The 17,142-nt window shown below is 43.4% G+C and overlaps 1 protein-coding gene across 1 annotated transcript in view; it reads right to left on the bottom strand.

The window, feature by feature from the left end:
- MED13 (mediator complex subunit 13) overlaps positions 1 to 14,964 on the bottom strand; it is a 78,468-nt gene extending 63,504 nt beyond the window's left edge. Inside the window, 2 exon segments of the mRNA XM_037880840.2 lie at positions 10,710 to 10,944; positions 13,227 to 14,964. Coding sequence (XP_037736768.1) covers positions 10,710 to 10,944; positions 13,227 to 13,292 — 301 coding nt within the window. The 5' untranslated portion in view covers positions 13,293 to 14,964.
- Between the last annotated feature and the right edge of the window lie 2,178 nt (positions 14,965 to 17,142).

Below are 17,142 nucleotides of genomic sequence, written 5' to 3'. Positions count from 1 at the left end.
TGATGGACGCAAAGCAAAATTTTAAGTATAGTATTTTCAAGCTTTAAAATGAGTGGGCTTGAGATAACACTCTCTCTCTAGGCAGTAAATATCTAGAAAAAGTCTGTTTACTTCGTCTGAATGAACTGTATATCCCTACAAAAAAAGGAGGGCTAAACAGGATAAAGGTTTTTACTTTTTTATTTATTTATTTATTAAATAAGCATAAGCGTACATATATATACGATCAGGTTAAGCAGCGTAAGGAAAAACTAATTCACATTTACAGATGTGCTTGAAGTCCATGTGAAAAACAAAAAAAAACAAACAAAAAAAATTTAAGCACACCACCTGCCCAAGTCTCCCTGCCAATTGTTTTACATTGGTTTAAGTTTCTCTTCCAGGTTGCTCTGTGTCTCACTGCAACAGGGGAGGCCAAGTAACAAGGAAACAGTGAAACTGACTGTACACAGTCACATCAAATGCACAAAGTAAGCCGGGGGGCGGGGGAGGAATAGTTTCTGTCCTCTAATCTATTTCAGTTAGTATAATCTTAGAAGTTACTAGTTACTTAAATTTAAGGGTGAACAAAAAAAAAAAAAAAAAAAAAAAAAAGAGAGAGAGGAGGGGGTGTTTTTAAAAGAAGCCTTGATGTCCCTTTAATCCTACTGACAACACTCATCTGAAATGCTCTGTGTGTACACAATCATCAAGAACTATACCAGGGGTGGCCAAACTTAATGGCCCTCCAAGCGGCATATGAAAATCTTCAGAAGTTTGAGAGCTGGGGCATGCCTGCCGGGGCTCAGGGCTTCAGCCCTGCTCCTGCTGAAGTGCCAAGCCCTGGCAGGTGAGCCCCATAGTGATGAAGCCCTGAGACCCCACCTCCCCACTGGGCAGAAGCCCTTACTGCACCACCCCACTGCAAGGCAGAGGTCCTGAGCTTTCCCCTCCCGCCTCAGTCCTGTAGGTGGAGAATGGGGGAAGGGGCCTGGGGGAGCTCCCTGAGCCACCCTTTAACGGTAAAAGAGCCACATGTGGCTTGTGAACCACAGTTTGGCCACCCCCGAACTATACGGTTGCAATACAGGCACTCAGTGGGCTATAAAAGTAGATAAACAGTACAAGCAGTGGCAGTGTAACGTTCACACACAGTTCTGTAGCATACATAATGCGTAGGGCCCTACCAAATTCACATCCATTTTGGTCAATTTCAGAGTCGTAGGATTTTAAAAATTGTAAATTTCATTTCAGCTATTTAAATCTGAAATTTCAGGGTCTTGTAATTGTAGGAGTCTTGACCCAAAAAGGGGTGGGGGGGGGGGGAGGAATAGTAGGGGGTGGAGTTTGTAGTACTGCTACCCTTACTTCTGCGCTGCTGCAGGCGGTGGTGCTGCCTTCAGAGCCGGGCAGCTGGAGAGCGGCGGCTGCTGGCCGAGAGTACAGCTCTGAAGGCAGAGTCGCTGCCAGCAGCAGCGTAGAAGTAAAGATGGCATGGTATGGTACTACCACTCTTACTTCTGTGCTGCTGCCTGCAGAGCTGGGCCCTCAGTCAGCAGCTGCCACTCTCCAGCTGCCCAGCTCTGAAGGCAGCAGCAAGGGAGGCATGGTATGGCATTGCCACCCTCACTTCTGCACTGCAGCTGGCAGGGTGCTGCCTTCAGACCTGGGCACCCAGCCAACAGCTGCTGCTCTCTGGCCGTTCAGCTCTGAAGGCAGCACAGAAGTAAGGGTGGCAGCACAGCGACCCCCCCTAGAATAAGCTTGTGATCCCCACGAGTCCCTTTTCAATCAGGACCCCCAATTTGAGACACTCTGGTCTCCCCCATAAAATCAGTATAGGGTAAAAGCACACAAAAGACCAGATTTCACAGTCCGTGATGCGTTTTTCATGGCTCTGAATTTGGTAGGGCCCTAATAATGTAGTGGTGAGGATAACATAGGCACCTATCTACTGAGACCTGGACTGAGACCATCACGTCACATAAGCCATTTAAAAGTCTTCAGATGGTAAGCTTTCAAATAGCTACTGACCTAACTGGAGTTTTTTCTGGCAACCCTGAGGTTAAAAAAAAACAAAACAAAACAAAACATACCTTATCACTTTTACCAGTCCTCTAGCCATCAAGTTCTCCTTTCTCCTCCCTCTCCCAACAATGGTGTATGCTATAATCCACGAAACAAGATTAACGTTCATTTTGCTTCTCCCCTGTCCCTGCATGAATAATACTTCATTCCCAACAGTATTGCATTGCATTCGGAACATATTCATTTTAAATTTAAAAAATATCTTTAAGTCAAGTGAAATTAAAATGTACAAAATGGAGGGAAGTGTTACTGAAAGCAATGGCCAGGACAAAATAGTTCATATTTAAGTAAACTACTTACTCAAGTTGCCACCTCTAGAAACTGAACTGAAGCAGTTTTAAAAGTCTCGTTTGCTTTCATCAGATTTGCTATTTACTCTCTTTTTCCTCAGTCTAGATCCCACCCAATGAAAAAAAGTCAGTTTCATTTTTGTTTACAGTTCATTTTACTTTTAGGTACTCTAGAGTCACCTGCAAAGTGTGAAAGTATGGTTTGATTAATGCAAAAAACTTGTAGTAAGTTTTGAAGAAAGCTGTCATGAAGTGTTTCTGACTCAGATTTTGTAAAACACTACTTGCTACCAAAAAAATCTAGATTTGTGGCCAAACTGTTACTTGTCAGCATCCCTTTACTGTAAACCATCCTTTGCTTAATGTATACTTAGAGTAATACAAAACAGGTTTGAAACTTTCAAAACCAGAAAACATGAGACTCAAATATTCAACATGTTAAAGTGTACATTTCCAAGAACCCATCAAAATCCAAGAGCTTTATTTCCTCCAGTATGTCAGGACTTGTCTACACTTATTGCAGTGCTGTAGCACTCACTCAGTGAAGATGCTACCTATGCCAACTGGAGAGCTTCTCTCGTTGGCATAGATACTCCACCATACCAAGAAGCCCTCCCATTGACATAGAGCTGTCTACACTAGAAGTTTGGTCAATATAAGTGAGTCGCTCGGGGTGTAGAAAATCCATAGTTATACCGACATATGTTTATAGTGCAAACCAGAGCTCAGAAACAGCACCAATAGCCATAGTTGTTGTGACCCAAGCTACGAAGAGGATAAACAAATCAGGAAGATATTTTTAAATTATATTCAACATTCAGTAAACATCTAACATGTACTGAGAGAGAACTCAAAGTGTTTTAAGCAACAGCAAACTACGCTTATCACAAACGAATTCACCCTGCACTTTGAATGACCATTTTAACATCACTTTAATTATATGAAGAAAAAAATCACTTCTCAGTGTGTGTGTAAATTTTCTTGCATTTACTTTCTTGTATCAGGATTTACGCATAGGCTTTAAAAAGCTTACTGCTCACCTTCCTTGTACCCACTCCCCCCCACCCCCGCAAAAAGAATTTCCTTTAAGACAGCGGTGGGCAATCTGCAGCCCGTCAGGGTAATCTATTGGCAGGCCACAAGACAGTGTTTACATTGACCATCCGCAAAACTGCGGCCACTGGGAGCTGCGGGCAGCCGAGCCTGCGGACGGTCAATGTAAACACTGTCTTGTGGCCCGCCAGTGGATTACCCTGACAGGCCGCAGGTTGCCCACCACTGCTTTAACAGCTCTCATTTAATAGCCCAGTCATAAATACAGACTGTATAAATCAAAGTTTTGCATTAAGCAAGTCACACATCGTACTGAAAACTCAACGTAAGGGGGGGGGGGCAGGAGGGCTGTCAGCTGATGCAGTATGAAATAGTAGTAAGCTTATCAAATACAATAAAGCCTTAAGCCAAGTGCTACAGTAAAAAAAAAAAAAAAAAAAAAAAAACACCCCACACACCATATTCCAAAATTAAATCAAAGCTTAATTTACATTAAGGATTAAATTTTGGAAGAAACTGACCAATACTGGATTTAAAAAGTAAGAATTATCCAGTTGACTTGAGTGACAAAGAGTTCAAGATTCTACTACTATTAGAAAAAGTTGCAATAACCTCCTCTTGTCTGCCCTACTTCCTTCTGTCCTCTTCTCTTTTCCCCCCCTCCTCTAAAAAGTTTCCTTCTTTATCTCTCTGTACACGAAATAAGGCAGAATAAGATTTGAAACTAAACTAGATTTTTATAAACATTTGTTAACTGTGTAATACAAATGTTCATATTACATATAATCAAATGTTTCAACTATAGTTAAGGTAGCAAATGGTTAACACAAGACTATTATGTATTATACATAGTTTATGTTTGTGGGGGGGTTGTGTTTGTGTATATATATTTTTTAAAAGTAAAACATTAATAGGGAAAGAAAAAATTACAATACATCATTCATTTCTTATGAAAATGGTAATTACTAGGTATTACACAGAGTAGATGTTTCACATGTAAGAACAAGTTCTAACTATGCCCAAATGCAGCAGACCAATTAAAAATGCATTTAACAACACTTTTTTCCTAGAAATAGGATTAAAGTGTATGTGTGTTCCACAGAACAGCCTCTGGGCATCCACACTGTTTGGACAGTTTCCTTGACTGAGAACCAGTTCAAATATGAACTACAGTCCAAGATCACATATTCTACTAAACTATATTATACCATACTTATTGTCACTATATTTGCAACAAAACACAAACTAGCCTTGTCTTTGGAAGTATTAAGTCTTTGCAAAAAAGTCTGAATGTAATGTGTATATTACCTATAATGTATTCATCAATGTTTTACCTTCCTTACCCATCCTCCCAGAGGAAAATAAAAAAGCAGAATATTTACACTTCTAGAATAACATATTGTGCTTGCTTATAGGGATTTTAAGATTGCTTCAGTCCTTTAACTTTTTCATGAAGATCAAGTTTAGCTTGTCAAGCCAGACATGGCAACATTGTGTTTTGACACTGTACAGAACACACATATGCCACAATGAAGAGAAAACTGCAAGCAAGTGTAAAATATAAACTGGGACATTTAACCACATTAAAACTTAAAAAAAAAATTTTTTTTATTTTTTTTTAAGTTTGGAGAGTAATTATGTATACAGATGGATTTCACTTAACTGGAGGAGTTTTGACAAACACCATCCTCAGTGATCAAGGAATTTTTCCCTGAATTTCTAAAGGCACATTCTGCATATGATATTCAGTCTGGAACAAGTAGATCACCACCTGAGCCAAAAGTGCACATTTACAATGCAGTAGCAATTTTCACCTTACTCCACAGATTTAAAACATAGACATTATTGCCAGCACAGCAAAGAGCTGGAAAGATTTAAATCAACAGCACCTTCAAGCTATTATGCATATCAAGTAGCAAGATACAAAACACAAATAAAGATGTTCTGTAAAGAGAATGTACAAACAGCACTGAGCAACGCTTATTAGCTGAGTTTTGCTGCAATGGACATACCTCCACATGGAGGACACCAAAATGCTTAAGACTATGTTGTACAGTGAACTTTAATGGGCAAAGGCTCTAGAAGCAGGCAGAGGATGAGAAAGATTTATTGTTAACCACTGTAACATACAGACACTTAGGCTCACTATATTGACATCTGGTGCAAAGTTTTGTAGTGTGACATTTATCAAACAGAAGCGTATACGTCAAAAGCAAGCATTGCCAATGAAGTGAGTAAACCATTAGTGAAGTGGCTCTCAAACTGTTTAGTGGACCACTTGCTAGGAGCGTGTAGAACAGTGGTCACATGATGTTGGCTCTTACACTGGTTTCTGTATTAGAAGCTAAAGATACCTTAGTACTTAACTGGTCCACATGATTTGGAAGTGGGAGAAGAGATTCATGAGACATACTGTTACAACATTGTCCCCATTATGAAAGTTGGAGAATTTCTGCACTATGCACTTCCCTGCCCAAGATACAGAAATATCTGCTGCCATTTGGAATCCACAATAGCTCCAGACTGCTTGTCATTTTTAACATGAAGGACAAACAAATATGCATGCCTGCACAGACTTCTGAAAAAACTTTTAGATATCAACCATTACTTTTCCTTCTTATAGCTTGCACCTTCCCGTAAGTCTAATGCAGAGCCAAGACTAACATTAACGTATAAATTATTCCCCCACCAAAGCATGCTGGGAGCTGTACAAACAAACAAGGAGTCTAGTACAAAGGAAAGGAAGAAGTTAGTAAATAAAGGGCCAAAAGTAGTGAAGCACATGCAAATTAAAAGGATATTTTTAGAAGTTAAGAAAGATGAACTGAGAGAGAGGGAGGGGAAAAAAAAAAAAAAGAGAGTTCCACATTATACAGCTCACCATAATAAAAGGTGTAACTTGCCAGCCAAAGGCACAATGGTGGACTCCTTAAAATGTGGGTGAAAGTCAAAGTACAACTATTGCCTCAGAATTAGGTCTTGAGCACAACCTGGACCAGGGGTGGGAAAACTACGGCCCGCATACGTCCCTGGGGCCCCCGGGGGGGGAAGGGTTCTGTGCCTTGCCCTTGCCTCCAGGCACGGCCCCACACAGCTCCCATTGGCTGGAAACGGGGAACCGCAGCCAATGGGAGCTTCGGGGGAGGTACCTGGAGGCATGGCAAGGGCAGCGCATGGAACCCTGCCCCCCCCCCCCAGGGATGTGGTGCCGGCCGCTTCCTAGAGCGGCATAGCGTGGGGCCAGGGCAGGCAGGCAAGCAGGGAACCTGCCCTGGCCCACACCGCTGCCACCCCGGAGCCGCTTTAAGTAAGCGGCACTGGGCCGGAGCCCGAACCCCTCTTGCACCCCGCCCCACAACTCCCTGCCCTGAGCCCCCTGCCTGCACCTTGCACTCTTCCTGCACCGCAACCCCCTGCCCTGAGCCCCCTGCCACACCCCTGCCCTGAGCCTCTCCTGCACCCCAACCCCCCCTCATACACCCCACACCACTCCTCTGCCCCAATCCCTTGCCCTGAGCCCGTTCCTGCACACTGCACTCCCTCCTGCACCCCAACCCTGCATACAGTTTCCCTACCCAGATGTGGCCCTCTGCCCAAAACATTTGCCCACCCCTGATCTGGACTGATACAACATTTAAAACCCAACATTACCAACTTCAACCCCCGCATTTATATAGTCAGACACTTTGAAGAGCAGAGAGAACGTGTAATACAACTATGGTTGCTCAAGCCAGTGAGATACTGTGCTGCAGCATTCTGAACAAGCTTATGTAGTGGAGACATCCTACTTTAAGCCTTGCAGGGAGGGATTTACTATGATCATGCCTCACTGTTGCTATAAGACAATACCATTGCAAAGTTGCCACAGGTACAGCAGATTAAATAGTTTTCCTAAAACATTTGATAAATGGCACTCTTAGAAAAGGTGTGACTGAAAGACATGAAAATTTTTAACCAGAGAGTCACTACCTCTGAATCAATCCCCTCATAAATTGGGGAAACAAGGAGTAGAGCCCCTCACATCAACCACCTCTACCAGCAACAAGACTTACACCCAAGGCTCAATGTAGAGAGTTCAGTTACAACCAGACGGCAAAATTATTCAAATGTTCTCCCTGTGCAGAGAATGAACTTCCACAGAGCAAGACATATACAATCGCATATTATATAAAAAAAACATTGACACTTTAGTATGTTTAGACATTATCTTGCCAGGAGACCCTGTAGGTAATAAGAAAGATCCTTGAAGGATTCCATATGTCATATCCCTCAGCAAATTGTTCATCACCAAGAGCACTTCCAAAACATAAGCAACGTCAAGCTACAACTCATGGCAAATCAATAGCTGCCAAGAAGTTTCACATGCCCAATGATTTATGGCCCCATAACAAGCAGTTTCAACTCCAAAGGGAGGCCAGAATCTAGACCATTACTGCTATCCAAGCAGGACTGGAACTGAATAACTGCTACCTTTTCAAATCACTTTCCCTAAACGAGGATTGTTACTCAGCAATAAGCAGCATACTCTCTAGCATCAGGAGGATGTTTCTTAAACATAATGAGTTCCCCATCTCACCTTAAGGACAGTCAACACCATCAGTTTGCTAAACAATAGCATCGATAATGCCTGGTAATTCATTATAGCCACACTGTTTTCACCAAACAATATGAGCAAGGATCAGAACAGATAGCGGGCCTCCGCCTGGAAGCAATTTATCTTTTCCATGAACAGTGTAACAAGGATGGAGCAGAATGGATTAATAAAAAAAAAAAAAAAAACTGTCCGCTAACCAATAATTCATTGCTATGTCTATGGATGAGGCCAAGTAATATTGTTTGGTTTCAGTTATAACTCACATACACACACAAAGTTTTTGCATAGAAAAAGAACAGGGTTCAGGCAACGTCCCAGCTATTCATTGCCTAGCTCTTCATTGCCTATAGATCACTTATGTAACTGCTTCTGGTTATAAGGATCCAAGCTGACTAGAACCTTGTAACAGCTGCTAATGGCTTTTGGAGGCTCTCTCCCCCACCCCAGAAAAACTTCCTTGTTGGAATGAGAGGTCAGGCATGTTTAACCACCAGGAAGATCAACGAGTCATGAGCTGTTAGCCTCAGAATCTGTGTGGAAACCAAACATCTCTTGTGCCAAAACTGGTATGGAATAGAACCTGTACTGAAATGCAGACATCAATGGTCAAACATCCCCAACCTAAACAAATTAAATATCCAAAACAGGCCCAAAGATAAGATTGAGCAAACAACCAATTCTGTACAAGCGCCTCACTAATTCTAGGTAAGACAACTCACGAGTTCACTTCCAGGAAGACATATGCCAGCCCATCTACTCTGAAGTCCCAAAGACAATCTGTGAGCATCACAGACATTAGCTCAGGGAATTCAGCTGCAAGGTATCCCCCCCCAGAGGCTAGTGGTATCTTTTACCAGGTTCCTCCTGATTACTACTTTAAGTTACCCACTAGTGATTTAAAAAAAAAAAAAAAAAATGCTAGATATTGACCAAATAAAATGTATCACACTAAATACAGCAGACAAGTTTAGAAACTTGGGCTCAGTCCTATGTGGACTTGTGGTTTAACTTCATGATCATGATCTATTAAAAAAAAATCTAATATTCTTGTCTCACCCTATGCCATAGCGGACAACAGCATACCAAAACTTACAGAGAAACTTCTACACAAGTGTTGGTCTTTACTCAGGTGTAGCCCAGGACAAAAACAGCATGGAATCAAAGTTACTTCTCACCATACAAAAGATGGTCCCTGCAGGTCGGGACAGAGGACATTCATAGAGCAAACTTACAGAAGCTGTAGCTGACTACTGCATAAGAGGAGTTTCCATTTCCAGGGTTGTTAGTAGTAGTAGCAGCAGTATTACAATTCCTGCTAACTCAAATACAATATCAGAAACATCTGTAATCTTAGTACTTGAGTCTTTTCCAGTACATGAAGCTCCTTCTTATAAAGTTGCTGTACATATGGAAATTCTACAGATTACAAGACTGTTTCAAATCAGATTGCTCAGCGACACTTCAACTTCATATTTGCTTTTTGGAATGTCCATAACTACACAGAGTGTATTAATGTATTCTGGTTCTCTCAAGTACCATTTATTCATCTGACAGAAAAAGTTTCCCTGAAAAGAACAAGTACTCACAGACTTCCATTTTTATCAAAAGCATTACAAAAGCATTACATTACAAAACTAGACTTCACTTTACAATTCTGCAATATGAATGCTTTTCATTATTCCAAAGTCTACGTACAACAATATGACTTCTTAATATTATTGTATAAAAAATACGTATCTGTAAGCCTACTGGGGAGACTGTACACAAAGGTAGTGGTTTAAAAATTAGCTCTCCAAGCAAAACACAAAACAGGAAGCATTCATCTGTCAACAAGATTATATTAAAAAAAGTTGTGTGTTAGAAAATAAAATCATAAACCAAAATTTTCAAAAATAAGATACTTAAAGTTAGGCACCAAAATCTAAATTTAGACATCCAAGTAAGAATGGTCTGACTTTCACCATTAAAGGTGATGATGGCTTACACTTCTGACAGTAACCTACTTTAACAGGCACTCAGCACTTCTGAAAGAAAACAAGAGAGTCTTAATACACAAGATTCTCAGGATTCCATGCTCCCTGAGGTGCCTTATTTAGGCACCTTCATTTTGAAAATTTCCAGAGACAACTCCATCTGGTTCCCTAATTTTTTCCCCCATACCTTAAAAATAGCATGGAGATTTAAGATAAATTCTGACCACCTACAAATGAGGTTATACCAAACATTAAGAATATTAACTCATCCCATACCTAAGCCACTGCCACAGGGTCCTGCATTTCTTTGTTTTAGATTGGATAGAATTTTCAAATTTGAGAGACTCATGTTAGTTTTCAAAAAGCATAGGATAAAAAAAAATTAAAAAGGGCAAAAAGTTGCTCCTTGAATATCTAGCACCATCTCTCTCAGTAGAAACAGCCACCCTCAACACAGAGAGACACTCAACTGTATCAGTACACAACTCAAGATAGAAGTTCAGTTTTGATAAGATTCCACGATCATAGCAATTCGGTTTCCTGGGAGGCCCCCACCCACCACCATAAAAACTCAAGGTGATGGAAGCTGTAAATATGACATATCACTATAGAAAATAAACTGTATGTCATTATCCATTGTAGTGTTTATAAAGTGGGAACTTTTTAAGTATGGAAGATAGCATCCCTTTGTTGACTGATTGACTAGATTTTGTTCAGTCCATTCTCTTTTACCTGAGAGGTCATGATGAATAAGATCAGTAAAATTGGGGTCATCGCCCCACCAAAATATCCACAGCTCTCTGCGTCCAGGTCTCTGATCGCGCCGCCAAACACTCAGTACATCGGCTTTCAGACAGCGACTGAAACTGCTCAAAATGGGATCCTCCTCTGTTACCGGAAAGAGAATTGGGGCAGATGTTGGACCCTGCCATACGTATCGTTTCCATTTAATCCCAGTTAAATCAGCCTGCGGAAGAGGAACAGAAAAAAAAATTAGGTGAAAAACATTTGGGGGAAACAAGGTTTACTAAATCCTGAAGTTACTTCTAGTTCCTTCATTAGAAGGAAGTTGCAAATAGGACTCTTAGCAAAAAGCTACCAGACATAAACCCCAGTTCTGTGATTTTAAAAAGGGGGAAAAAAATAAATAAATAATCCACGATCCTATGCTTTTAACCAAAACTTACCAAAAACATTTCTAAAATGTATTGTACTCTGGTGAATGTGAGGATGAGGAAGACAGCTTATATCCTAAACTATGACCTGCACCTTGCTTTACCTCTATCTTTAAATAACTGTTGTAAGTATTAATACCAGAAGCAAAGTTGCAATAAAACTGACCAAGTTCTTAAATGTTTGCGCTGTTGTTGTAGCTGTTTTGGTCTACGCAGAGGAGACCTGAAGAAGAGCTCTGTGTAGCTCGAAAGCTTGTCTCTTTCGCCAGTAGAAGTTGGTCCAGTAAAAGATACTACCTCACCCACCTTGTCTCCCCAACTTGTTAAAGTTAGCAAAACTTGATAAAACAAAAAAGAGGTGAACAGCAACCATTAATGAAATTGTTTTCCAACTATTTTAACTGTACAGTTATAGACTAATCATGTATCTTGGCAAACACTTTTTTCCTTAGCCTTGATCTTACGCATGTATGCTCCCTCTGTCCATTTGAAAATTATACAAAGCTTTCAGGAAAACTGTATATAATAGATTTACCTTCAGTGAACACCCTTAACTACCAGTGCTTTGAAAGATCTACCGCTAATAACAGAATTCCTTATTTAACAGAAAGGGAATACATCAAGTTGCAACTTTTCAAGTGCACCCACTATATCCAAATGCCATCATATTCTCCCGTTCTCCTACTCCCAAAATTAAATCATAAGTTATTTTTCTGCAAAAAACTGCATTTAACTTAAGTCTGAAATTGAAGTTGTTATCCTGTTAGCCACAACAATTTGTTTTGCTCTATATCTTCCTATTAGCACAGGTAATCTCTATTCTTGAACTATTGTTTACAAAGCAACACTGTACCAAAGAGATCAAGGATTAAACCCTGACCACTTCTTAAATGGAACAGTGACTCGAGATGCATGGCAGGAGGTGCCAAATGGATTCAGCCTCATAAATGAGCATATACAAGGGGTTCCTTGCACTGGCTAACACCATCCCCCCTTCTCCCACAGGGTTCTAATCTCTCCTCTTCCCCCAGATATGACACAACAATTAAGATTATTGCACAGTGTATCTAATAGGGTAGCCTCCACCACTGCAGTAGGAAGATGAGGCTTCGGACTCAGTGTTGCTAAGGAATTCGCAACAGTTGGTACTTCTGAAAGACTTAACAAGATGTTGCTCATACTGAGCTCCAGACCTGATGCAGCCTTCATACTGGTATCCTGCAGACATACTCAAACTGCCCAGATTCCCCTCCCCCAAAATATACACCAGCAAGAACAGCCAGACACAGGTTTTACTTAAAACAGCCTCCATAATAATAAATACCAGTCAACCTGATTAATTTGTATTTAAAGGAAAATGAAACAGGTCAGCAATCCCCATAGCCACAAAAGAGTGTACCATATTCCAAACCAAATCAAACTGGCTTTAGGAGCTGTCAAAAGTGAAGATTAACAGTTTAACGGTTACAAAAAAAAATAAGGATGTGAAATGGTGCACAACACAAGTATAGGATAGCACATGTGCCTTTGTACAAAAAATATCACCAAAACCAGTTTAAGAGAAAAATGATAGACAAAAGAAAGCAAGGAAAACGGGAGGATTTAGTTGAGATTTTTCTGGGGCGTCACTACAGCGGGAGAGGCAGCAGAGAAAGTTTGCCTGAGGAAAGGGGAGTACTGCAGCTACATACCACCTCCTGCCAGGACTAAAATAAAGATGTGAGAAGGTATAGCTAAAAAGATTAATAGAAAGCAGAAAAAGTTGGGGAGAAGGAAACAGAAGGGGAAAGCAAAGTGTTGGGGTAATACTGGCCAGAAAAGACAAGAGAAGGAGGGAGGGACAATATTACACAGGCAATGATGTGGGGTGGGGGGAACAGAGGGACAGGGAAAAGCTGGCTGGTTCCAGGCAAGGCCTACTCTGAGGACTCATCCAGCAGAAGCAATGCTAAAAATGGCTGCTTTGCTTCCACTACCCCTTCCACCCCCACCTCAAAAAAAAAAAAAAAAAAAAAACCACCACCACACCTCTTTCTCTCTGTGAACAGCGTGTCTGCAGCTGGTGGACACTTACCAGACAGAATAGGTTGGAATGGCAATCCTCCAGGCTGGCCCCGTTCGGCACGAAGCAGGAACTCATCCTCACAGCCACAACCCACACGCCATTATCCCACAGCCTCCGACAAGAAAGAAAGAGACAGAGAGAGAGAGAGAGAGACAGCGAGCCCGGGAGGGAGAGACACAGAAGGAAAGGGGGGAGGGAGGTTACACACGCACAAATAATACAGTTAAATAAGGGATTTTGCACAAACAGGAGAGGGAGAGCCGGGGTGGGGGGGGGGGGGAGCCGTGAAAAGTGCGCAAAAGAGTCAGAACCTTCCCTCCTCTTCTGCCAAAACAGGAGGGCAAAGACAAAAACAAGGAAGGGGAGAAAAGGAGGAAAGGGTCAATAATCCAACGATGGGAGATTAAGATACACAATCCTCCTTGCTTCTCTTGTCCACTCAATCGAAGACCAAGGGGAGAGAAGAGGGTAGCTGATCCAGCAAGGGGACAGAAGTGGGGTAATTAATCCAATGGGGCAGGAGGTAAAATGGTTTCACGACCCCTCACTCTTATCTCAGTCGCCAAACGAGGGAGTTGAGGAATAAATAATCCAACAGGGGCAATTAATCCAGCAACCTCCCTGCTCTTCTTCTTGTTTCTTATTCGCCAGATGAGAGGGGCAAAGAGTGGAATGACTGGGGCTGAGTGGTTGTGGGTCGATAAGAGTCCGAGGGGAAGAGAGTAAAGCGGGGGTGTCAGATTCTTCTCCCCCTCAAAATATATTCCAAATAAATTAAAAATTAGATCAGAAAAAAACTTCAGGCGTCAGAAACCAAATAAGTTTTAAGAATTCCCAAGGGTGGGGTAAAATTCTCCCGGGGTGTCCCCCAAAATCCGCCGGGGGGGTTCTTGAGTGAGAAGGGGACCCCGAACGCGCCCTCAGCAGCAGCCCAGCGAGGTATGTTTTCTTGTGAGCATAACTCCCCGCAAAAAAATCCTCTTATCTGAAGGGTGAAACCCAAATAGTCTCCGTTGTGCGTGAAGATTCTTCGCTGGGGGAGCGGAAGAGAGAAACTGTGGGCGACCCTCACCGTCTCCTCGACGCGGGGGGAGGGGAAATCTTCTCCAGGGGGTGAGCCCCAGTTTTTTCAGAGAGGCGGATGGATCCCAGGAAGTCTCTCGTCAGCAGGGGCCTACCCCAAAGTTGAGCCGAACCCCACCAAATCCCCACCGATGGGTGGATCTCCGACCCCCACCAAGTTGCCGCGGCCGGGGGGTTCCCTCCGCCGGTGCGAACCCCGCAAATCGTCAGATGGAGAGGTCTCTTGTGAGGGGGGCTGAACCCCACGATCTCCCTAGCCGGGGAGGGAGGGACCGCGGGGTCTCTTCGGGGGAGGGCCCTCCCAAAGGGGCGGGCTGAACCCCGAATCCTCTCAACTGGGGAATCTCCGGGGACGGGGGGCGAACCCCCAAATCTCCCCAGGGTAGGGGCCGAACCCCACTGGCTCCGGCCCCGCCGCCAAGCGCGGAGACAGAGGGACGCGGCGGCCGCGGTCGGTGCCCCGAAGCCCCCGCTGGCGGGCCTCCTCTCTCAGCGGTGCCTCTGTCGGCGGCTGCCCGGCCGCGGCATCCTGAGCGCCCGGCTCCCGTCAGCGGGTCGCCCCCATGTCGCGTCCCGGCCGGGGCGGGGGGGAGAGCGGGGGATTCTTCTCCCGTCTAATTCCGAGCCCCTTTTTCTTTAATGGCGGCCACAGGGACGAGAGTCCGGGCCCCCTTCCGCGTCCTGATTGGTCGCCGCCGCGTCACGTGGTCTTGAGCAACGATGGCCGCCGTCGAGGTTCAGGGGAAAAGGCTGCAGTGGCGCAGCCCGGCCATTAGGGTCTCCGGAGCGCTAGGGAGCGGGGAAAGTGGGGTTCGCTGCTCGTTGAAAGAGCGCCATCTAGTGGGCCTTTGAGGGGTGGCGCAGTGGGGTGAGCTGCACGTTTGAAATTAACTTAAACATCAAATTCCTGGTTCGAATCCCACTTTACCACAAGGCCTCACATTTGTCACAGGATTGAATTTTCAGAGTAGCAGCCATGTTAGTCTGTATTCACAAAAAGAAAAGGAGTACTTGTGGCACCTTAGAGACTAACCAGTTTATTTGAGCATAAGCTTTCGTGAGCTACAGCTCACTTTATCCGATGCATAAAGTGGAAAATGCAGTGAGGATGTTTTATACACACAGACCATGAAAAAATGGGTGTTTATCACTTCAAAAGGTTTTCTCTCCCCCCACCCCACTCTCCTGCTGGTAATAGCTTATCTCAAGTGATCACTCTCCTTACAATGTGTATGATAATCAAGGTGGGCCATTTCTAGCACAAATCCAGGGTTTAACAAGAACGTCTGAGGAACATTGGGGCGATGGGGGTAGGAAAAAACAAGGGGAAATAGGCTTGAATAGAGACTGGGAGTGGCTAAGTCATTATGCAAGGTAACCTAAGCTAATTGTATCCAATTTGCAAATGAATTCCAATTCAGCAGTCTCTCACTGGAGTCTGGTTTTGAAGTTTTTCTGTTGTAATATCGCAACTTTCATGTCTGTAATCATGTGACCAGAGAGATTGAAGTGTTCTCCGACTGGTTTTTGAATGTTATAATTCTTGACATCTGATTTGTGTCCATTTATTCTATTACGTAGAGACTGTCCAGTTTGACCAATGTACATGGCAGAGGGGCATTGCTTGCACATGATGGCATATATCACATTGGTAGATGTGCAGTCACTCTGACAGTGTGGCTGATGTGATTAGGCCCTGTGATGGTGTCCCCTGAATAGATATGTGGGCACAGTTGGCAACGGACTTTGTTGCAAGGATAGGTTCCTGGGTTAGTGGTTCTGTTGTGTGGTGTGTGGTTGCTGGTGAGTATTTGCTTCAGGTTGGGGGGCTGTCTGTAGGCAAGGACTGGCCTGTCTCCCAAGATTTGTGAGAGCGATGGGTCGTCCTTCAGGATAGGTTGTAGATCCTTGATGATGCGTTGGAGAGGTTTTAGTTGGGGGCTGAAGGTGACGGCTAGTGGCGTTCTGTTATTTTCTTTGTTAGGCCTATCCTGTAGTAGGTGACTTCTCGGTACGCTTCTGGCTCTGTCAATCTGTTTCTTCACTTCAGCAGGTGGGTATTGTAGTTGTAAGAATGCTTGATAGAGATCTTGGAGGTGTTTGTCTCTGTCTGAGGGGTTGGGGCAAATGCGGTTGTATTATAGAGCTTGGCTGTAAACAATGGACCGTGTGGTGTGGTCTGGGTGAAATTGAATTGTCTCTCCCCCAGCTCCTACCATGCTAGGGTTTGAATCCCCACTCAAAGCACTAGTTCGACTCTCCAACAGGAGCAATCCATTTTTGCATCTCAGCGGCATTTGAACAGAGGCCAAATGGGTTCAAATTCTAGCCCCAGGTCCATCACTCAGCCAACATACCCCCCTGTAGCATGGGTTGCCAATTTTGGTTGGCTCTATTCCTGGGGATTTCATCACATGACATAATCTCTAATTAAAGATTAATCTTGAATTCCTGGAGACTCCAGGCCAATCCTGGAGGGTTGGCAATATTACCTGTAGCATTAAATATTCATGGTAAATAGGCCCAATGGCCTGTGATGGGATGTTAGATGGGGTAGGATCTGAGTTACTACAGAGAATTCTTTCCTGGGTATCTGGCTCGTGAATCTTGTCCATATGCTCAGGGTTCAGCTGATCGCCATATTTGGGGTCAGGAAGGAATTTTCCTCCAGGGCAAATTGGAAGAGGCCCTGGAGGTTTTTCGCCTTCCTCTGTAGCCTGGGGCATGGGTCACTTGCTGGAGGATTCTCTGCTCCTTGAAGTCTTTAAACCATGATTTGAGGACTTCAATAGTTCAGACATAGGTGAGAGGTTTATAACAGGAGTGGGTGGGTGAGATTCTG

Source organism: Chelonia mydas, chromosome 17 (genome assembly GCF_015237465.2).
Source record: "Chelonia mydas isolate rCheMyd1 chromosome 17, rCheMyd1.pri.v2, whole genome shotgun sequence".
NCBI lineage: Eukaryota > Metazoa > Chordata > Testudines > Cheloniidae > Chelonia > Chelonia mydas.
The sequence above is the reverse complement of the archived record's forward strand: the minus strand, read 5'-3'. Positions and strand labels throughout refer to the sequence as shown.